At 37.1% G+C, this 24,695-nt stretch overlaps 2 protein-coding genes across 3 annotated transcripts in view; both read left to right on the forward strand.

Annotated features, from left to right (window-relative positions):
- The window catches only part of LOC127643296 (DNA mismatch repair protein Msh3-like), an 81,581-nt gene extending 78,033 nt beyond the window's left edge, over positions 1 to 3,548 (forward strand). The window contains exons 23-24 of the mRNA XM_052125975.1: positions 1,953 to 2,121; positions 3,063 to 3,548. Of these exons, the coding sequence (XP_051981935.1) occupies positions 1,953 to 2,121; positions 3,063 to 3,150 (257 nt within the window). The 3' untranslated portion in view covers positions 3,151 to 3,548. The remainder of the gene's footprint in view (positions 1 to 1,952; positions 2,122 to 3,062) is intronic.
- A 670-nt stretch (positions 3,549 to 4,218) lies between these two features.
- The window catches only part of LOC127643299 (ras-specific guanine nucleotide-releasing factor 2-like), a 96,213-nt gene continuing 75,736 nt past the window's right edge, over positions 4,219 to 24,695 (forward strand). For both annotated transcript variants that reach the window (XM_052125978.1, XM_052125979.1), the window contains exon 1: positions 4,219 to 4,798. In XM_052125978.1, the coding sequence (XP_051981938.1) occupies positions 4,523 to 4,798 (276 nt within the window). In that variant the 5' untranslated portion in view covers positions 4,219 to 4,522. The remainder of the gene's footprint in view (positions 4,799 to 24,695) is intronic.

The following is a 24,695-nucleotide window of genomic DNA, read 5'->3' on the forward strand; positions in this document are numbered from 1 at the left end:
GCCAAATGATGAGATCCTTTAAGATTTCTAAAGAGCAGATTTAACAAATCAGAAATAAATTGAATACAATTCTTATAAAAGGTGTGTTTGCTGACCTTTTAGATATGTGCAATAATTGATCCTAACTAGGCTATATCTGGACTTTATCTAAACAAACAAGATATACATACATATGGTAGCATATTTCTTTCATTTGTTTTTAAAAAATATATAAATTCCTTGTATTACAAAACTCATGTATCTTTAATTAAATATTGTCCTTTGAACAACCAGTCACTGCTTGATTTAAAGTCTGACAGGTCTAAAGTCACATGACATAACAGGAACAGTTCCAGCGACAGTTTAGTTTAGTGTTCTGTTGTCTAATGTTGTACTTCAAGCTTGTAAGACTTTAACAGTTCTGATATAATTTTGAGTTGGACATTCATAACTTGCACATCAGTGTAAGATTAATACTATAACTGGACTAGACCGGAAGTGCTGTATGCTTCACTCTGTATATTCAAAAGAACCGGCTCATCTAAATAGTTTTTTTGGGATTCGGGCCATACCGGAAGTGCAGTCTGTTGTGCTGAATGTCATGTAATTTGACATATTTTTGATGTAAATTAATGTTTGAAAGCATAATTAACCTAAATAAAATCTCAATATGTCCAAGTGTGATTATTAAACGCAAAAGGCTGTGGTATCAATAAATAAATATGATAAGTAACATTGTCTTTTGTGTATTAGAATCTATTGACAGCCCTAATGTAAATATTTGCAAATAAGGCTTGATTTTCTAACTGGATCTCAGAACCGAACTCAAATTCAGGACTGTCTATCCATGCTCGCCTGCTTGCTTTAAGTTTTTTGACGGCCTGAGTAGTTTTCCAAACCCTCTCAATTGCCCAAAGTGAATAAAAACATGAAAATGACAAAATGTTAATGTTTGAAATGCTCCAAATTCAAAAAGCAGGACATTTATTTTAAAAACAGCCTTTTCAAATTTCAGAAATTGCAATATAATGCGACCGATTTAGCATTCAAAAACTGTTCTTTTGTATGTCTGTCCTTATTTGTTATGATAGACAACAGATCTCATCCATTAGCTGCTTTATCTTTCAGAGTTTTGAGAATTATCTACAGCTCATTCTCCTTTTAGTGACTGTTTGCCCAAATGTTCTTTCTTGTGCTTTTAATGTGCTTCAGGATGCTTTCTGTACAGCTTTACAGTGATTCAGGTCATAAAATACAGTAACAAACTAACCCATAAAGCATTAGTCAATACACTGTGTTGTTTGTTTACAAGCCTTTCTTACAAATATTGGATTGAAAATGTAAAAGATGAGAAATGGTTGAGTTTACATTGCAACATGCAATGTAAGAGATGCTTTCATGTGAAATTGATTTTTATGGAAATCAGTCATAGTACATTGTGTAATCTGTATAACACTTCAGTCAGGTGAACCGATCGTGTCACGTTCAGTACTTTAGAAGATACAATTGCAAAAGAGTTGAACATTTTTGAGAAAGGTAGAAAATAAAGAATTCCAAGCAAGAAGAAAGATAGGTGTCTGATTGTAATCCTGTTGCATAGTGGTCTGCTCATTTGCTCATAACTATGTGAAAAAGCAAAAACAATATAGTACTTTAAGACATAAGCTTTAATTTATGTTAACCATGAACACCTACAAATCATGTCACATCAACCTCCCACACCATTATATTTAACACAGTGTTTGATTTACTTTGATTTATGAGGTCAAGACAGGCTTTTAAGCTGTTGCAGAAATGTGTTGGGCAATCAGGTTATTTAGTTGATACAATCATTAATAGGATTTTCAAACACAGACCTTGTATTCAAAGATTCACTTTATTCAAATTTCTTTTCTCATGTCATAATCAGTCTTCTGATGATCACTGTGAATTTGGGCAGAGCGTTGTCTAAAGGTTGTTGTTGGTTCTTTCAGAGGAGGAGGTGCACCCAGAGTTCATCACATTTCTCTATCAGCTGACTGAAGGCGCAGCGGCCAGGAGTTACGGGCTAAATGTAGCACGTCTGGCAGAAATCCCGGAGTCAATCCTCAGGACAGCTGCTCTCAAATCCAAAGAGTTGGAGGCTCTCGTGAACAGCCGGAGGTATGTGTGCTGATTGGTTACACAATGACAAAACTCTGTCGTGATTGTGGAGGAGCTTCCTTAAGAACAAATGTTACGCTTTTTAATGAAAGACATGTCTAAAATCGAATAAGGTTGAATAGATGTTGTTTTTGATGATTGTTTGTGTTGAGATGCATTTTTTTCAGTACATGATTTTGCTGTTTGGATCCATCTTGGGATGGAAGTAACATCCGTTATCACTATTGAATCATATCTGCAAAATCAACAAAATAGAATCATTGCAGGGAAGCAATAATTAATGTCAGAGCTGTAGAAACATAGAATATCCTCATTGAGTGTCAACCACTTTGCATAGATACTTTTCATGGACAAGCCAGTTTGTCCTGTTGCATGAATGTTCTCACCAAGATGTTAATATGGATGAATGTTTTGAATGTTAATATGATTGGTTAATACCATTTCATCCTTCAATTGAAATGGTTTGAGTACAGGATCAATTGTTTCCATGGAAACAAATGTTTTGATAGTACATGTAGCAAGTAGGGTGGGGCCAGGTGGCACCTGTGAATGAGGTCCACCTTTGTGCCACACCAGTCTCAGTGAGGGGCAGCGGGAGTATTTAAGGAGTTGAGACAGCTTTGTGCGTCTCTCTCTCTCGTCTTGTCAGGTGTGCGACGCTCTTAATTGTGCAGTATGCATTATGCATTTCAGTCTTTGTTTACTAAAGCACTTTCATTTTTCCAGTATAATCTAGCCACTGAAACTGCAAGTGCCTTGATAGATTTGGCTATATTATTTAAATTATTAAGGTCAATAGGTTAAGGTAAATTATGAATCATTAGGTAACAGTTCACTAAAGATGCTGCATTAGCATACAAATACTTTTTTATTTATTTATTTATTTATTTTTTAAACAAGTAACATGATGTATTGTTTCTCCTCTCTTTTTAAAATCATAGGAAAATGGTGAGACTGTTATCTGATGCCTGGAATATCACCAACAAGGAAACATTACTGGATTGGAGACAGTGTAGTCCCCAGATATAGTAGAGGTTGCAACAAAACAAAAACAAACCCACAAACAGGAACTGATGCATTGAATATTATCTATTTCCTTCTTTAAGGCAATAGATCAACACAAGTTTAAATATCTTGTCTTTATAGATACACTCATATGAAAGTGCTTTACCAGTACATGTACTTTGACCAGAAGATATGATGAAAGTAAAAGCTGTATTTGTGCTCAAAGGAACAAAATGATGGGTCTTAATGAAATTGTTAGTGTTGTTGTGATTAAATTGGAAAATCTAGAATAATTTTCTAAATTGTGGTGTCATTCTCTTCTCTGTTGTCAGTGCTAATTCAAGTTGCCTCTGTAATCGAATTGTCCTCCAAAGGTGAAGCCTGCGGTGAATGATAATTATTCTTCATAAAAGCAGACTGAGAACATGAAACCCTCCTGTGTCTTTCTTCCTTATTCACACGTGCATTGGTTTGAAGTTATACTGGATTGCTTTTGGTTGAAATTACATGGCAATATTTTGACTTGTCATTTAAACAATTTTAGATGCGCTACATGGGTTGCTCAAAAACTCTCAATTTAAAGTAAACTTATTCAAACTGAATCTTCAAAATGAGTGAATTACTGCTAAATTATTATAAATGACCTGCTACTTAAATGCCATATAAGCAGCTGTCATCACATAATATATTCATCACAACATTGTAAACAAGTAAAAAAAAGACACTCAAACTGTGTTTTTGAAGCATTATAAATGTATATTTACAATAGAGTGTCGTGAATTCATCCGTTTTTGTTGTGTTACACATTTGTTAAAAGCTTAAAGCATGTTAATTTTTTCAAAAGATACTTGGTCACACATTAAACTCTTTACTATTACTGTGTATTTACGCAGTAATACTAGTGAGCCACATTTACATAATGTGTAAGGCGCCTAATTGCACCTGAATGATGTACTGTAGTGCGCGTCGCGTTGCACCGCCCCCTCATTAAAACTGCGCGTCGCCCCACCCCCTCATTACAATCAGTGAGTCGCTCTGCCTGAGCTTTCGTTACACCCGATCATGAAAAACTGTGTTTAGCCACAAGAGAGGGAGAGGGGCTGTCTCTTTAAGAGGATACATCTCTCTCCGCGTCTGTCCACTACTATTGCTCATTTTGCTGTGTGAACTGAACGCGTTTACACTCAGTGCTATTCGTTGGGGCTGAAAAGTTTTGTTTTGGCCAGTATGGATGGGGCTCCGAATTCGTTTGGATGAGTCCGTGCGCTTGTGCTTTGCAACTTTCCCGCGCGCAGCCTCTGTTGCTCCTTATTTCACCGAACATCCAAGGTGGAAAGTTAAAACCGCGTGGGATATGGTGACAAACGAGTGAATTCACAATAAACCAAGACGGAAAATGCAGAAGAGTGTTCGATACAATGAGGGACACGCTCTGTATCTCTCCGTTGTCGCGCGTAAAGAGGGCACCAAGCGAGGGTATCTGTGCAAGAAGACCACAGAAAACAGCAAATGGCATGAGAAATTTTTTGCACTTTATCAGAATCTCTTGTTCTACTTCGACACCGACCAGAGTGCTCGACCATCAGGGATTTATCTCCTGGAAGGATGCACGTGTGAAAGGGTCCCCGCGCTCAAAGTGGCCACCGTTGGCAAAGAGACGCTTGACAAGCTGGTGAGTTCACACCTAATGTTTACATCAGTAATGAAAAAGATGAACTCTGGTAGAAGATTACTAAAAGTAAAATGCCTCAGCACATCCAGAGGACATCTATAATGTCTCATGCTGTCCTCCTTATTTTGTGAAGTGGCTAATATTTGTATTCTTTATAGAGTTTGTTCAGAAAAGACATTTTAATAAAAGCTCTTTTGTACCATGCAGAAAATGTCACTTGTGTATTCTCCCTACATAAGTACTCTGGTGATGTCATATGACAAAGATGTCACATATTTTGCGTTACCATTGATGTCAGATTGATGTCAGTGAGAGGCTCTCCATTCAACAGGTGCAGTCTGTTGCCTTACTGTTTTTTCTTTCTTTATTAATTTGTTCTCCTTCCTCTGAATGAGAAGGAATTTACATATTTGGACAAAAACACTATTGAGCTTGAGAAGCCATATCAAAATTGAATGATCCACCCATTTTTACTGGCAATTTAATTTGTTGATAAAATCATTTGCAAGCTTATAATAATCAGTTGGAAAATGTATTTAAAATGATTGCCATTTGAGTAACAATCTCTTCTGCTTGAATACAGAGGGATATGTCTCTCCTGGTGCATAGTGTATATCTGATATGAAATTAATATAAAGTCCATACACTCAATTTTAGATTGTGTCCATCCATAATGTACACCTCGGAAAAAGTAAATGTTCATGAAATGCACTTTGATTTGTCTTAGAATATCCAATGTCTGCTTTAAATCTCATTAAGATTTTATTTGCAGCAAACCAGCTGTACTGAAAATCTCATTTTTATTTTCTTATATGACGTTTAAAGAATTCTGAAGAATCTGCAGTTGGGCACAACTCTGTATATTCAAGCCAGCTCAAACCGAAATGTGTGGCTTTTAAGCTGCAGATATTAGAAAGTGGATGTAGTTGACAGTGCATATTTGTTGCCTGTATCGACTCTTTCCACTGTGAGAACACAGTTGCACAGCAGCTAGAAACCCACTCTCAGTCACACACCCACAGACTCCCACACAGCTACATATGTGTATATGCACACTCTCACACGAAGGCAACTAAAAGACATAAAGGAATAAATGTGGGCTGGTCTATAAGGAGCACAGACCGGTATGGAAGCAGTCTAGTGGCATGGAAAATGTAAACCAACTACAAACGTTTACAAATCAAAAAAAATTCTCCACAAGTTCTGCCAAAACTGATAACCATGTATAATTCAAAATGTCTTTCCACAATTAATGAATAGAAATTTACTTTTTGTAGGGCAAAGTAGAACATTTTACAGAAATGTGTTTGGTGAAGATTTCCAGCTGCTTATTGGAAGCATACTGTACAGCCAAGACTGATGTCTCCACAGTTAATGACAACCTTCCCGTGCCTGACTGGTTTTATTTGCATGTTGTTCACAAATTCAGAGGCTAGTTTTATAATGCCAGAACAAACTGAGCATTTGGCAGTTGCCTAAAATATGGTAAATAGCAGCCATGAAACTTCAATCAGGCAACATCATGTTTTGATTTTGCACCTTTTGTTGTTACAAAGCATTTTGTGTGAACTGCCTTTATCAAAACGTTTTAAATTATAAATATGCATTACCGTATTGCCACATTTTGTTTGACTTAATTTCAGTGTCTTCATCTTTTCATTTAAATCTAAAAAAAATAAGTCCCACAAAAACAACAAAATAATTGCTGCATGTGTAGTTTGTATTAAAGTGACTGATGCATTCTCCTTTATTCAACCTGATCGAACGGGAAGTTGCTTCCGAATGTTCCAGTACGCTGACATTGGCCCCATTATGCCAAATTGCAGACAAGTGGCATCTGCCATTAGACATTTTTGCATCGGTTTAAGATTTTTATCTTGCCCTGCGTAAGCAGTGTGGGAAAACTGGGATCTCGTCCCACATTTAAACTAGACTATTATCTTGTTTTCATTATCGGTGCCAGGTGGCATTCTGAGATTCCATTTTACTGCTAATATTACATTTTTACTCCACTGACGGCTAGGTTTAGGGTTGGCGTTTGGGTTGGGTGTACACTTAATAAATATGTATTCCTCTAATCTGTAATCCATAATTTACAGATTAAAACAACTTGCTTTACATCTTGCTTTTGGTGCCCCTCTGTGGGCATTTCACCCAGAAATTGGAGCTCATATGTGCTCATACGTTAAAAAAAAAACTTACATCAGCCACTGGGGCAGTGTTTTGAATTTCTATAACCACTAACCGAATTTAACAAGAAATGTCAACCTACTTTTTCCAAATTCATTTTGAGATCAGTCTGCTTTATCAGCATGCACTGTCTGCATTGCTTTGTGACCAATTCACTAAATGAATTATGCATATTTGGTAATGCCGCAAAAACACAGATGACTGCTACGGTTTCAGCAGACTACCATGAACTAACACACTCTACTGGGATTGTACAGCACCGCTCCACAAATGCAATCCAGGAACCTGAATTCGATTTTCAAACGCTGAGAGTGTGCATAACGGTACAGCATGTCTGGATATATGTCTGTTATATCACACCTCTCCACCATTTGATGAATTACTGTTGTCATGATCAATATGAAATTGAACACAAACATCTATTTTGTACTAAAATTCAGTTTATCAACTTGAATCTTTCACACAATGTTAATTGCCCCAGCCATATACTGTTGCTCTGATTCCTGATAAATAAATACAGTAAAGCCCTTTTAGTGCTTGGTTGAACTGGAAGGTTAGTGGATGATTAGTGATTAAAACAGGTTTTTGCGCTGAAACGCCACACGTGAATAATTTGGTAGTGGCACCATAATTACACTGTAGCCTATTTCCTGACATGCATCCTGTCATTCAGTATACATAAATGACACAGCCCACTGATGTAGACATGTTGGCAGGTGGTTCATCTCTTAGTCAACTATTCTTTAGGTATGTTTTCAGACAAAAATGACTTAAAAGGGTCATGACAATTCTTTTTTATTAGTTTAAAATGTTCCTTGAGGTTCACTAATATTATTAGTAATAAATTTGATTTTTAAGTTATATGTGTGTAAAATATTATCATTTTCCACCCTCAATTGTGACCCTGTCAAAAACTCTCGGTTGTGGTGCTGGTCCTCCTCTAAGACTTGACAGTAAACACCCACTATTATGATTGGCTCTGCTCTTGACTGATCTGCTCTCTCTTTGCCATCTCACTGCTCACCACTACTGGGTGGGGCTACTGAAGTGATAAGGTAAAGTAGGCGTTGGTGTGTTGTAGTGGAAGCAGTTGGATACAAATGTCTACCAGAGTGTGATGTACTACTGAATATAGTATAAAAATAATGTAACAAAATGCTGTTAGAGGACAGTGGCAAAGCCTGGCATCGCTGTTGTTGTCAAGACAACCTTATGACCTTATGATCACGACCTGAAATGCTGAGAATAACAATTCTTAGTTGTTTTATTTCATACACTACTCAGGGCTTATTCATGTTCTTTGGACTTCGTGCATAGTTTATTTATATTCTGCATATCTGATGAGCTGTCAGTTTGATAAATGAGGGGGAAACAAGCTCTATCTGTGGGGGCTTGTAATCTCCAGAAGAGGCACATGTAATACCTTTAAGGTGGAGAAAGAAAAAAGCATGGCAAAGTTATGCTGTACATTTCTTGTGAACAAAGTTGAGGATTTTTTTCTTTTTTTTTTCTTCTTTGTAGTAATTTTTCATAGCACTTTAAGCCAAAAAAATTAAGTGATCAGTTGTTAGCAATGGTACTGTTAACCAGGGCCGTCGATAAGGGTGGACAACTGGACCTTTTGTCCCAAGCCTGGGCTTGCAGGGGTGGGTTGGTGGGGTCAGCCAGGCTTGTTCCATATTGTAGAGCACACATAAACGCGTTTTAAGGATATAAACCCGAAGACCGTGCGCAAAAAACGAAAGCTGCCGGAGCAGTGCACGTTGATGGAAGAACTGTCCGACCTCCCAGCCATGTGATGTATATCCAGCCATGTCCAGAATTCTAAGAAAGTGGAATTATATTGTAAACTCCAATTGTCATTATCAGTGAATTTCATTCTCCGTGAATTCCCCCCTTATCTCTTGACACCGTCCTCACTGAGTTAGGCCACGTACTGTTTTCCACAGTTGCTGTTTTATTGATATTACTGAGCTGCTGTCATAAGGATGTTGAGAAAGGTACGCGACTAAGCTTGAATCTCTAACAGCAGTGGCATCTCATTCATTATTGATTTGTGTACGTCAATCAATCTCTGTTATTAATGTTCACCATGTAGTTAGACACCGTTATGTTAGAAATGTTTGTATACAGTATATAGCACTCAGTAAAACTATACCAAAGGCTACTGACCTAACTTTAAATGGTCTAGGAGCACTACTTTTTATTCCTCGTCCTATGAGTTATGGCAATGTCTGTGATTATACTTCATTGAGAATAGTTTTATATTTACAGTGCACAAAACTGGAATAATCTGACTGCAATATATAGATAATCCTTGCCAGGGATCATTAAAAGTGAACAGGATGAGCATGTTTTCTCTCCTATCCAGTTTAGGTAGTAGAAATATTTTAGGCAAGTTAGGTCAAAAAGAAATATAAAATCTTGGTCAAGATTAAATTCAGATAACATATTTCAAATAAAGAATGAAATCGGTATCACACATGTGTGCTGCTTTAGCTCAAATAGCACAACAATTTAATTTTTCCAAAATGATCACATGAGAAAGCGAAATGTTGCTTCTGAATGTTCATGTACCCTGAAATCAACCCCATTCTACCAAATTGCTGGCATGCACCATCCTCAAAGACATTTTTGCATTGTCAAATGTATTCACTTTTTCTGAGGCACTAATGATATCATGTTGTGTGAATAACTTAAGATTCATGGGTTCTGGTCCCATGGGAACTAGGAAATGGCTAATTGCATTCACATAAACAATGATGAACATGAATGAGAGGTTACATTTCACTCTAAAATTCCTGTGACTGTAAGGTTTAAGGCTCTGGTTGGGGTGTAGGGTGTAAAGTTATTCCATCAACATGCGCTACCCCGACGGCTTTCGCAGTTGTGAACTGTCTCTGTTTATTTCTGCGTCTCCTGCTGGATGCGTTTAAATGTGCTCCACAGAATGGAACAGCTATTCTATGGGCCCCCCTCCAGTCTGGGCCCCAGACAAAAGGTCCAGTTGTCCCCCTTATCGGTGACCCTGATTGAATGTACTTGCTGTCATGTGCTTATAGATTACTTCACACTACTAATACCTTGGTCTCTATTTCCATGAGTGCGCAAAGCACAGCGCTACAGTTTATCCAATTTTCATGAGTGCTAATTGTAAGTGCAATATTCTTGCGAGCGCAAAGCTTAAGTGTGAAAGAGCAGAAGTGTTTGCACTATCTGAATTCACGCAAACTGGATGTATAATATGTAAATTAAGTAAATGTTTTATTTTCCTGAGAAAATGGAAATTGCACTAATATGTTTCTGAAGCGGGTCTGTTTTCAGAGCAAAGTCCAAACTCAGTTCCTGCATTTGCAGTTTGGAGATTCCAATAGCAGGTGGTATTAAATAGGACTGCACTTAACCAATCATTTTACTTGTAGACTAGTAGGGGTTAGTTTAACCCACTGGGGTCTGTGGGTGTTTTGGGACCTGGAGAAGTTTTGACATGCTTTTTACATTTGTGATTTATTTTTTTCAGTTGCTTAAAAAGATATTAATGGCTAAAGTCTGATAACACTGTATTCAGCCCAAACTAGGCAACCATAATATGTGAGCAGCATGTGTGTGTTTTGAGAAAATAACGTTTATGCGTGGTTTTTGAAAAAACAAAAAGTCATTGATATAAGGCCATATAACACATACTAAACATTTGTCCACAAGACTTTTGATAACTGGATCTTGTAGCCTAGAGTTTGTGCTACAAAATGATGTGAAAACCATCCTGATCTCTGATTCATACAAAACAATATAGTAATTTAACTTTTGTAAGACACTTTTAGTGTTATAAAGGTAATATGCGAGGAGATGTAAACTATAATGAATATTGATTATAATTCACATCTGAAGAGACAAAGACCCCTCCCCTGGGCCTATCAATGAGGAATGTGACAGATAGAGAATGAATGTGAGGAGACTTAATGATCAATCGAGACACAAAGACTTAATTTTAGACCTACACTACCATTAAAAGAAGTCTCTTCTGCTCACCAAGACTGCATTAATGTGATCCAAAATACAGTAAAAACAGTGATATTTTGAACTCTTTTTACAATTTAAAAGAACCGTTTTCTATTTGAATATATTGTAAAATCATTCATCAATCATACAATCAATCATCATTACTGCAGTCTTCAGTGTCACATGATCCTTCAGAAATCATTATAAGATGCTGATTTTCTAATATGGGCATATTTAAAGTGCATTTTACTCATTTAACCTGAACACATATTTGCAAGCACAAGCTTTGTTGATGATAATTAGGCAGCATAAACACTAGATAAATATAATTTAAACATTCATATTATTTTTATACCATATTACATATCATATTTATATCATACAGCATACAATTGAAATGCCTGCTTTGGCCGAAACAACATTTAAATGTAACTAAAACTTGCTTATTAGGACATATTTCAATACTCTGAATCCTGGCTGGCAAGTCTGGAAACAGTCCCACTAGTAAAATATGTACATGTCTATATAAAATAGCATGTCAACTAATATGTAAGTAAAACTAAATGACCTACATTAGGGATAATTCGCTGAACCAGGAGAAATTGTACATCGCTTCGTTTCATACAGATGGCATTGCAGAATATTTTAATTGTTTTATTTAAAAGTATACATTTTAAGCTTTCTTTAGACACATGTTTCATGTTTGTGTGATAAGTATTTGTGGAGTTTCAGTAAATGTTTGTGATGTGTTTCAGATATGTGCTCTTATATGTGCACAGAGACTGCTGTAAGCTCACCCTTTTTATTTTCTTTAAGGTTTTGTTGTTATTGTGAGGTACACAAATAAAAGTAGACCCTTTATAGTCTCTAATGATGTCTTACACGTATCTGTATGCCCAAAAATGACAGAGAATTTTATGTTGTTTCTGCTGTAATGATGAAAATATCCAGCAGGGCGCATCCGTCGACCCAGAGGGTTAAGCCATTAGTAAACTAGTTGTCACAGGTTTATGATATTAATTGAATTACTTAAATATATATTTTTCAGGGGCATCAGAAAGTGGTTTGAGTTCCAGGGCTGAGAAAGAATGTTATAAGTAACATTGCTAACACTGTTCTACATTACAGAGAAATACTAAACCATAATAACAAGTTTTTAAAATATACATTTAACAATCGAGCACACAAAGCGAGCCACAGCAACACCAGCATAAGCGGTAATGATTCTGATTGTGTCGGAAAAACCAACAAGGAGACTGTCTGAACATTTTGTTAATTTATATAGAGAAATGCACATTACGGTTTTGCCGACATACAATGATCTCTGGGATCGACAATTGTCAGAGTGATCGCTGACAATAACATTTTATTATCATCATTATTATTATTCTTAGTTTATTATTATTATCAAATTAATATTACAAAAAATATACCTGTAGACACACAGACATGTGCTTGAAGAAACACACTATTGTATTTTTAAGAACAGATGACAGAAAAGCCGTCTATGCGCACATCTGATGCACCGTTTGTATGGAGGCGTGCAGTCTCATGGAATAGGCACATGTAAAAGGTTCTCACTCTTTGTTTCTGTGTTCTGATTTATTATTATTTTTTTTGCAAGAACAGTTTAATCTATGAGTGCTCAGGGGTTGTTTTGAGTTCAGTTCACATTATTCCCAGAGAGCAGTTCATTGTGACCACAGATCTGCAACCTATACATCTGTGATTAAAACATTAAGTAATACAAAAACACGTTCACCTCGAACCATGATTTGTATTTCAGTTATTATTATTATATAGAGTCCAACCAGCGGTGATACCGGTTCAAGTAGTTTTTTTTTCTGCGACCGACCAACCAATCAAAACTTTGTCGACCAAGACTCTTCTCATCGACTAATGTTTGTTCGACTATTAGTTCGCAGCCTTAGTAATAAAGTCCATGTACGAACTCTGAAAATATTGTGGAACATCAAATTCTGTCTCTGGCTACTGTTGTAGCCATTTTATGAAACAAAACATTATGAGATTTGTGTTAAACTTTCTAGAGGTCATGGCTTAATTTTCTGTTATTAGGGGGTCGAGCACCAAAGCTGCTAGCTTGAAGGGCTTGAAACCCTATTGTTTTTCTCTGGATTTTTTATAATTTTTCTGCCCTAAAGTAAAAGCTTATGTGCCACCCCTCCCGCCACCACCCCTGGAAAATCATCCTCCTTTCTTGCTAATGGTTCCAGGGCAAGACGGAACAATAATGGGGAAAGAGGGCAACCCTGCCCAGTGCCCCTATCCAGAGTAAAATCCAGAGCCCCGGAGCCTTGCAAGTAGGCAGAGCCTTAATTACCTCGTCAAGCTCCTCCAAGGTTATCTCAGAATCAAGATAGTTTTTTGCTCAGTCGTCAGTTTAGGAGTTTGTGACAGGGCGGAGGGCAGGACTGGGTGTGTAGAATCACAACCCACCCCAGCCCTCCGCCCTGTCACAGAGTTCTAATTGTTCCACAAATGTTCTAATATCTTCATCAGTAGATGAAGACATGGAACTATAAAGATCAAGATAGAATACTTTAAAACCATTATTAATATCAATGGCTGAGGTAAATATTTCACCACCAGCAGATTTCACTGAGGGAATGATAGAAAATGTCTCTTGTTTTTATACACTTACCCTGATGCCATCCCAGATGTATATGACTGTCTTTTTTTAAACAGAACACAAAAGTAAGATTTTGATGCGTTGACTGTTGGCAGGAAGCAAATTAAATTTTTTTTAGTTTTTATAATTATTTAAGTTAATAAAGTTTTAATTATGAATTTGTTTCTTACACCAACCTATCAATTTTGTTCAGAAGACATAAATTGACCGACTGGAATCGTGTGGATTTTATGCTGCCTAAATGCAACTTTTGGACCGTCAAATAGCCAGCAGCCTGATGGCACCCGTTTACTTGCATTATAAGTACCTGCAACCTCTTTCTGTTTGTCAGGAGGAGTTGAGAGGTGAAGAACCTCATAAAAATTTTGTTAGACTACATTAATGGTTTTCATAGACGTTTGTGTAAAGTTCTCAGTCTCAAGGGGGAAAGGAGGATGCGAGACTCGGCATTGCAGTCCACGCAAGTCTACTTTTATTCTCAGGTTTTCAGACACACTTCTGACTTTTCTCAAGAGATTTTGATTACACTCAACAGCTTCAGGTATCACAGATAGCATAAACTTAGGAATACTATATTAACTGCTTCGCATCTGTGTATGTTACTCTGATTCTCTCTGGCACTCCACCGGCCTTTTCAGTTCCATCTCTGCTGTCAATGAAATGAGACTCAGGTGTTTAATATCATCAGATGATGGTCCTTACCGCTTCCTCTCTCCCCACTGACAGACATATGACCACATCCCGCTCCACAGTTTGTTCTTGGCTGGGCTTAGTGCGCAGGAAAATCTTGTTGAAGATGAATGAAAAAACGAGTGTAGTGCTTTTACTCCGGGTGATCAGGTGTTGGCATAGCTGCCTTCACCTGGTTCTCCTTTTTGTGCAAAATTTACTGGCCCCTATACTGTTATTCGAAAGATAACGGATCAAAATTATCTAATCGCTACTCCAGGTTGGAAAAAATCTAAGCAACGTTATCATGTGAATCTGGTCAAGCCTTATTATTCTCGTAGTTCTGACATGAAAATTGTAAGTCCCGTTGTACCTGTTGCTACTGATTCACTTGATTCTCCTCACTTTTTATAGAGGGAGAAGAGGATGTGAAGGATCCTGAAGATTGTGTGTTGTTGCCTTGTTTAAAGAATTCGGAGACGTTCTAGAACTTTATTCTGACAGATGACCAAACAGAGCATTTAACTAATTTGGTGCTCGAATTTCCTAGTTTGTTTGGAGACGTGCCAAGCCATATGCATCTTATCCAGCAAGATGTGAATATAGGGGATGCGTGACCAATCCGTCAGCGTTTTTGTAGAGTTCCCACTTCTAAACGGCAAGCATCAGAGTCTGAAGTTCAATATAAGCCTGAAAATGGCATAGCTAGACCATCATTTTCTAGTTGGGCTTCACCATGTCTCCTGGTGAAGCAACCAGACTCTATTTATAAATTTTGCACCGATTATCATAAATTGAACGCTGTCACTAAATCTGACACTTTTCCACTTCCTAGTATGGAGGATTGTGTTTATCAGGTGGGTACAGCGAAGTTTGTGAGCAAACTAGACTTTTTAAAGGGGTATTGGCAAGTGCCATTAACATCAAGAGCACAAGAAATAACCTCATTCATAACACCATCGAGGCTATATTCGTACTTTGTAATGAGTTTTGGCTTCCAAAACAAGCCAGCAACTTTTCAGAGATTAATGAATAAAGTTGTGTTTGGTCTGGAATGTTGTGCTGTGTATTTGGATGTTATTATTTTAGTTACTCATAGGAACGACACCTTTTTATGTCGTCTTGCTATTTTTTTGTTGCGCTTAGCTGAGGCTTGTCTTACAATTAACAAATAATTACAAACTTACACTTTGCCAGGGCTACTGTAAGGTATCTGGTAAAGAAGTTGGACAAGGTGAAGTGCGCCCACTTCATGCCAAAATTTTGGCAATTCAATGTTATCATCCGCCATTAAGAAAAAAGAAATAATACATTTTCTATGTATGGTCGGGTATTATCTGTGATTTTGTCAAAATTTCTCAACTGTAGTTTCCCCATTGCTTAAGGGTTCTGTCAAATTTGACTGGAGTTGGAACTGTCATGAAGCCTTTTAGAATGATAAACTGCTGATGACCACTGCTCCTGTTCTGGCTGCTCCTTGGCTGGAAACATCTTTTAAAATCCAGGTGGATGCAAGCCATGTTGGAACAGGTGCTGTTCTGTTGCAGACGGGTGACATTGGAAGTGACCATCCTGTAAATTTATTTTCTCACAAGTTTACTACTTATCAGAAAAACTATTCGGTCATTGAGAAAAGCTTTGGCTTTAATTTGGGCTATCCAGCATTTTGACGTGTATGTGGAGGGAGGATTACCGGTGGTAGTGTTTTCTGACCATAATCCTCTAACTTTTTTACATTCATTACAGGCCCTGAATCAGCGGTTAATGCATTGGATTCTACTTTAAAAACCATACAATTTAACCATTAAGCACATCAGAGGATGTGACAACATGGTGGCAGATGCATTGTCTCTGGCTCCTGACCTGACCGAGTGATGTTATTCTGTGTTTTCTGCACTCTACTTTGTCACCTTAAATGTGCTTTCAGGATCTGGATTGCTGGGGATGAAGTAGGTGGTGTAAGGGAATGGAGATAATTGTCAGACAGATATGGAACTGTATTTTTTTTTAATTGTTATAAACAACTAACGTTTTGTGACGTCCCAGCTTAGGTGTGTGTGTGTGTGTGTGTGTGTGTGTGTGTGTGTGTGTGTGTGTGTGTGTGTGTGTGTGTGTGTGTGTGTGTGTGTGAGAGACCACAGGTGGCTCTGCTTGCAGGGGGCGTGGTTGCACACCTGAGACTCATGAGTGGGGAGCTTAAAAGTGCCGGTGTTGGAACACTCAAGGAGGTATTTAGGCGGCATAGGGCTACCAGAGAACACCACGGTGCTGGGTAGAGGACATTGTGGCCATTCCGGGGGGTTTCTCAACCATGAGCATCATCTTTATTTGTGCCACCTATTTTCTTTTGGACTTTCTGTCAATTTACTTGGGTTGGACTGAAAAGACATTTGCACCACATTGGCAACACACTCGCATACATACTGACTGACGTATACACTGATTCGCAAAACATTGCACGTTTGCATTTACGTTTAATACATTTGTTATCATTTGGCAATAATTGCGATACTCATCATAATTTTTTGTTACAACCTATGAGCCGGGTTGTAAAAGCAAGGACTAAATGACTAAAATGAGTCATTAGTGTTCCCTAATCTTGCCGTCAGACCATTTTCACTGGAGCATGAATAGAAGCAGAGAAACGACGACTCCCCCGGCGAACGGCTTGTATTCCGGTACACGGAATGCCTACTGTCTAGCTATATAAACTTTAGTGTGAGTTAAGATGGAAATGAGAACTTAAGCTGAAAGTCTCAAATTGCTCTCTGAAATGCTTTCATGTTGTAATGACAACAGTAACTGGGACAGCATTTCTTTTTTTATATAAAAAAAATCCAGATGTACTCATGAATACCAAATTAATTAAAAATATAATTAAGTTCATAGGAGAAAAGTGCAATGGATAATTTATCTGATTTTGATACTTATTATAAATGTAGTGTTAAGAACAATCTAAAAATATGGGTGTGGGAGAAATACTGGCAAAGCTAACATTTTAAAACTAATAGAAAGCAGGAATAAGTAAATCAATACACACTAAAAAGGTTTAAATCTATTTGAATCTATTCTTTAAAACAAGATGACTGGAGGCATTATTAATAATGATGATGAAGGTAGCATGTGATCTACCTATTGCAGTCAGACGTTAATGAATGGTCAGTGCAGTTAGTCTGCATATTAACTGCAATACATGGCAAAATTCAACTTTGTAGTGTTTCTGAATCTGAGGTACACTACCGTTCAAATGTTTATGGTCACTTTTTTTTTTTTTTTTCACGTTTTACAATAATAGTAGTCATCACAACTATGGAGTAATAGAAATGGAACTATGGGAATTTTATTTTTGATTATTTTTAGTCAAAACTTATCAAAACTGTTGTATTTTAGCATCTTCAAAGTGGCCAAACTTTGCCTAGATTTAGCAGAAATGTACTCTTGGCATTTTCTCAACCAACTTCTTGAGGTATCGCCCTGGGATGCTTTTTAAACAGTATTGAAGGAGTTCCTATCTATATGCTGGGCAATTATTTTTTAAATACAATTTTATTTATTGTTTTAAATAAAATGTTAGTTTTGTAATTAAATAAATTCATAAGTTGGCACAATTATAGTTTTGACTACAAAACTAATTTCAAACAGTTAAGCATACGCCTTCAGATGAAACATTTTTTCAGAAGGAAATTGGTACTATAAATCACCAAAAAGGCATTCAACCAATCACAAATTATAGTCAGGACATTACTGATGTAAAAAACAGCACCATTCCTATTTGAAAGAAGTCATTTTTGATCAAATCTAGACAGAAGACATCACTCCAACACCTTATTCTTGAGTAATCATGCTAACTTGCTAATTTGGTGCTAGAAAATCACTTGCCATTATCTCCAACACAGTTGAAAACTATTTGGTTCGTTAAATGAAGCTTAACATTGTCTTTGTGTTTGTTTTTGAGTTGCCATAATATTCAATAGACTGGCATGTCTTAAGGTCAATATTAGGTCAAAAATGGCAAAAAAGAGAAAGCTTTCTCTAGAAACTCATCAGTCAATCATTGTTTTGAGGAATGAAGGCTATATATACAATGCTTGAAATTGCAAAAAAACTGAAGATTTCATACAAAGGTGTACACAACAGTCTTCAAAGACAAAGGACAACTGACTCTTAACATGTCCTCAGATGACAGCTTCATTGAATTCTACCCACTTAACACCAGTTTCACATATAACAGTTAAGAGGAGACTCAGTGATGCAGCCTTATGAGAAGAATTGCAAAGAAAAATCCACTTTTGAAACAGAAAAACTGTTAAAAGGTTCAAGTGGGCAAAGAAATGCAGACATTGGACAACAGATAATTGGAAAAGAGTGTTATGGATTTGAGATTTTGTGGGATCAGATAGACTGTAAAGTGCGTGAGAAGTGCCCGACGAGACAGACACATCTATGTCAAGTGCTACAGGAAGTGTGGGGTGAAATGTCACATGAGTATCTGGACAAACTGACAGCTAGAATGCCAAGAATCTGTAAAGCTGTCATTGCTGCACAGGGAGGATTTTTTGATGAGAACTCTTTGAAGTAGTTTAAGAAGTAATTACTTAAAGTAGTCAATTGTAATAGTAATTTTTCACATTATTAATGTCCTGATACATTGTGATCAGTCGAATGCCACTTTGTTGAATAAAATTACCAATTTCTTTCCATAAGAGCAAAATCTGTACATAATTCCAAACTGTGCGTGTTCACTGTGTACTGTACTAACCGTATATGATTGAACGACAATAAAAACCACTTGACTTGACTTGACTTTTGTCCACCAGTGTACATTGCATCAAATTCTTAAGTACATAGTAGTTAAAGACACGTAATATAAATTGGATCCCCTAGTTTAAATGTCTTGTGTAGAAAAGCCTGTGTGATTTAAAACAATAGTTCATGCAATAATTCACAAATGGGTTTTAATTGTAATTATTGTTAAGACTGATGGGGCATACACCCTAAACGTACTAAATCAATGTTTGTTGCATGTTCATTAATGGAGGCATGTTCATTTGTATTTCCATTTAGGGGAAAATGCATATCTATGAAATCCCACAAAAACCCAGCCGCTCATCAGATGGATGGATGTGGTATGGAAAAAAAGTTAATACGGTCATCTGACCTTTTATACTGCATTACACTTTATGCCATAACCTGTTTTATTGTCTTTGTTCAGGCCCAGATAGTGCACCATAATATTTTTAAACCGTGAACTGATAAAATAAGCACAACTGAGATAATAGGGCAGCGATCATAATTTCTATGGAAAATGTTGGAGTGAAAACAAGCAAGTGTTTCTGATTATTTGATTTGACGCTCCATAATTTGCAAGGAAGGACACAGCATGTACAGTGTGATACTCTCCTCAGCAGTTTATATTAAAGGAAAAAGGAGCAAATAATAATTTCAAATATGAAACCCTCTCACTTGTACGAAAGTACAACATTACAGTATGTGTGTACAGTGCCCTGATCAAGGTTTGTAAGATGTAAACTTACTGTGTGCCATGACCTTGTAAAGTGGATAAACCTGGTAACTTTTAACAGGTGAATAATATCCATGTAAGGAGACCAAGAAGGAACATGACATTACTATCTGTAAAACACTTTTAAACAAAGCAAACTTCACAAAAATATTTTGGTAACAATAAGTGCCTACTTCAGAAGGATAAGGAAACTTTACAAACTAGGCCTATATAATGTTTTATTGTATTTTATTTTTTTATTCGTATTAGTGTTTTTACATGACATTAATTATTCCTTCTTTTCTTTTTTGCAATTAACAATTTTTATTGATTCCAATGACATCCAATAAACATAACACGGAACACATTACATAAACCCTTCCCACAGAACATTCCGACCCAACACAAACACACCCACACACACACACCCCAGTGGTCTGACTTGAAACCAATAATGCCACACAAAATAAACAAGAAATCAACAGATAAGAAAAAATGTAAAACTATAAGAACACATACACTCATTCAATATGACCTATCTCCCTCCACCGTCTCCCCCTGAGAGCCCTCCACAAAATCCAAATACCTACCCCATTTTGTATTAAATAATCCCATGTTCCCCAGCCTTCTCCAGACCTTCCCCTCAAAAGCCGCCATCCTGCCCAACTCCGTAAACCACTCCAAAAACGAGGGTGCTCCAGCTGGTTTCCATCTCCTAAGGATGACTTGCTTTCCAATCATGACATTATTCCTTCTGCATTCACCCCAGAGACTTTCCTTATAATTGCATTACTATACACACATTTTGTTAAAATTAGTATACAGCATGCCACGCCTGCTCTTGATTACTCTTAAATTGTGTTTCAACTGGAATATTCCACCTATTTTGTCCCGACTCTCGCTATTGCAATGCAGTCATAGTTACAACAGTTGACACTATATAATTCTTAATATTATTTCTGACAAGTTACTAAATTCAGTGTGGCAAAAAATTTTTTGGCAAAGCAGTATTCTACTTACACCATTAATATAATGCTCCACATCGTGGATTAACCATACAAACAAAATGGCAAAACATCCACCTTATATTGACCCTTTATTATATGCTGAGCAATGACCATTGACGTATCATGATGATATTAAAATATATATTTGTTCTCCTGATTGCAGTTATTAACAGTATTGCTGCTGACCGTCTCATTACTGTTCTCACCTCGAGTGGGAGTTATGTCATCATTCCACTGCCATTGGCCACTGGGAATCAAACAGCTAGTGCTGAAGCTTTCATTTTGATACAAAATCAAAAAAATATAAAATAATTCCTTCAGTGGCCTTGGAACGGACACTTAGCATGAGACAGATGACAATAAATAGGACAGGGTTTATTTAGATTTGCGCGCACACACTTAATTATATCTGTAGTGTGGCGGCTGCAATTTTGAATCACTACTGTTAATTATTGATATTTAGAGACTATTTCCAGGGCCATGACCATCACTTTTCTTCTTTAGCATCTTGTATAAGCTCATCCGTCTTCACACAAAAGCAGATGATCTCACATTCATACACTTTTAATGTATGAAATTCATCATGCCCCACGACAGTTCCACCACCATGGCGCCTAGTGAATTCTCATTACCACTACCAACAGAAGACCAAGATCAGACAAAATGTGCATCTTTTCCAATTACACTGATTGTTTCATCATTAAACTACAGCAGTTTGTCAGTGAAGGTTATTTCTGCAGTCTTTCTCATTACCAAAAAATTCTATGTGGAATTCTTCCAGCCCAAGATGTAATTTTTTTTGGCGGATAAAGAGGAGAGATAGGGGAAACGTATTTGCCAGCAATTCAGCTTTCATAAATGCATTAATCTCTAGATTGGGAGCAGTAAAAATGACATTGTCCCACAAGAAATGTTGTGCCAGTATGTGAAGACTGCTGTTTTGTGTCTTTACGTCATTTTGGTTATGTTGTAATTCAGGGTTTTCCCCTAATAGCTGTCGTTGGAGAAATGGATATCTGCCACTGGCCATGTTTAATATGGGCATCAGTACAAAGAGTTTTGTGAAATATGTCTCAATCTCACATCTAAAGTCTTTCTTCAATAAGTCTTTATTTGGTGTTAAACTTAACAATTTTAGAGCATTCATTGATTGATTGCCCAAAAGTGTAAACACTGTGGCTCTTTATCACTATGAAAACATTGCTCTGTTTTTTTAAGCATCCTAACAAGCAACAATTGAAGTTTGTGGTGGGAATATCACTAATGCGTTGTATCTGTAATACCCGTTTGGAATTCAATTTAATTGTAATATTTGTAAAAATCACCAGTGAGGGAAACAAATAAAACTAATGAAAAATAAATCAAACTGAATGTACTGTATCAACCACCAGAGTGCTGTGAGTGAAGTGAATTCCTTCTGAGAATCCTTCTGAAGAAGCTTTGAACTTGATTGTTTGCACAGCCTGTCCTGAGCTGCGTTTCCCAAAAGCATCGCAAGCTTAAGTTGACCGTAGAAACTATTGGCCCCAATGGTCTCTACGAGTTATGTAGCCTTACGATGCTTTTGGGAAATGCAGCACTTATCAAATCAAATCGAATCAAATGTATGTGAATGTGGTGTATCATAGGGACGGTGGATCCATGCATTGTATGGGTTATGATTAAATTGCTTCTACATGCCTTTTCTGATTAAAAAAAGTGATCTGTACTTATGGGTATATTTAGCTATATTAAGATGATCTGATGTGAGTTTTTAGGAGAACCTAGTAAAGAACAGCCTTTCTCAAAAAACAAAGGCACACATGTTGGCCAATCTACTAAATAGTTGCTTTTTGAATATTGTTGTGTTGTACACTTCTGGGCCACCGTAAAATTGCACAAGAGAAGAAAGCACGATCTAGGCAGTGAACATCAATGCTTTTCCTGAAAGACCAACAGCAAAGCTGCCAACTCCTTCCCTTCTCCCTTCCCCATTGAGAAAACATATAAAAAGTGCCACAGACAGAGGTTTTCTAAACAAATGTGTATTGACATTTACAGTGCCGCGATCACAGCAAATATGATTGCTGAAGGCCGATTGTTGCAGAGCCAAACACTTTTATTTTTTATAACTGACCTCCTGTCTAGAAAACGGATAGAGAAGGGAGTTTAAATTATGATTGGTGAGGAGGTAAACGAATAAAGCGGCAAATGCAGACCAAAAAAAAAGCGTTATTGAGCAATGCTCTGCACACAGTTCTACATTGTCATGGGAACAGGATTTGTTATGTGAAGTGACAGCATTAAAATATGCTTGACACTTGTTAAGAAATGTTATGCAAGAGGTTCTTTCTCTCTCAATCACCCAGCCTCTCTGCTTTCCATTCAGTAGGCTTGGCAGATTTTCAGATCAAATGACAATTGTGGATATATTCAGCAAATAATTAATTTATTGAGGTAAGGTTCAAAGACGAGATTTAGTGTTTGTTGCCATTCACACAGGATGCGTTATTGTGTTGTCTAGATGGAGAGCAATGGATTGGGGAAAAAAGACTGTTTTTAACTTAACATTTGCATCAAATTCTTAAGTACATAGTAGATAATTGGATTCTCTAGTTGAAATGCCTTGTGTAGAAAAGATCTCAATCTTTCACAGCATCTCATAAACGGTGCACAAGATACAGTAAGGCGAGTTGTAGCAGTCAAAGACGTGTCATGGTGGCCAAATTCTTCCAAAATTGTCTTTTTAAAACAGTCCTTGTCAAGAAGATTTTGAATAGAAACAACAGATTCCTATGAGCCTATTCACAAAATGGACAAACGTTCATCCGCTGACAGACTGAAGTTTTCTTTTTGGAGAGCAATCTGATTTTTTTTTCTTCTTCTGAGGAAGAGAACTGACAGACCGATAAGATATGATTGGCTGAACCTCTACCCTTCCCTCCTAGCCCCTGATGGCCTTGGGCAGTGTGGATGATGCGGTTGCATAGCTTAGTGCCCTCTTGTGAGGCCTGTTTCTGAGTAGAAAAAGAGTTTTGTGTGTGTGTGTGTGTGTGTGTGTGTGTGTGTGTGTGTGTGTGTGTGTGTGTGTGTGTGTGTGTGTGTGTGTGTGTGTGTGTGTGTGTGTGTGTGTGTGTGTGTGTGTGTGTGTGTGTGTGTATACCCCCTTCGCTTCCATATACCTGCTCAGCCCAGAATAGACGCACTTCTTATAATTCAGAGCTTCAGGGCATGGCCGTGTGAATACAGAGCTCCAATGTATGATTTGTGTGAAGAATCGGGTTAGGAAGTATTTCAGTCAGATCGTTACAGTGGGAAAGACAGACATTACTAGTTGTGAGTGAAGGAGTCACCGTGTAAGATTGTAACATTTTATTGTTTGTGTTACATAATCAACTACAGTATATTAACAATGTTCATGTTCGTGTGTAAAATTGCACAGTAGCTCAAATGATAAACCATTGCACTTGTGATGGACCAGGTTTTGAGTCGACACATGAGCCAAAAATATCATAAGCATCACAAAAGTGGTTACTTAGTGGTTAGTGGTTTTCTTCTCAACCACTCCTGTTCCTGCAACCCTGCATTTGTTTTCCATATAGGGCAAAAGACCTACACATAGTGTACACAAATAACATTTTATTTTTCTGTTATTGCTGTTATTTCTGTTATTATCAGATGATTCATGACATGATACCCATCTGACTTGTCTGAGGTTGGTTTTTCAGTCTCAGTTTCACATCCTTTGATGAATGTGTCCACGCTTTGTTCTTCCATTCTTGTAAAGTGCTGTTGACTACCTGCATTGGATCATTTGATGCACGTGTAGTACAAAATAAATTTATTGTAAAATAAAATAATAATAATTTTTATTTTTTATTTTGCATTCATAAATTAATAACA

The sequence above is a fragment of the Xyrauchen texanus genome, chromosome 4 (assembly GCF_025860055.1).
Source record: "Xyrauchen texanus isolate HMW12.3.18 chromosome 4, RBS_HiC_50CHRs, whole genome shotgun sequence".
Taxonomy (NCBI): domain Eukaryota; kingdom Metazoa; phylum Chordata; class Actinopteri; order Cypriniformes; family Catostomidae; genus Xyrauchen; species Xyrauchen texanus.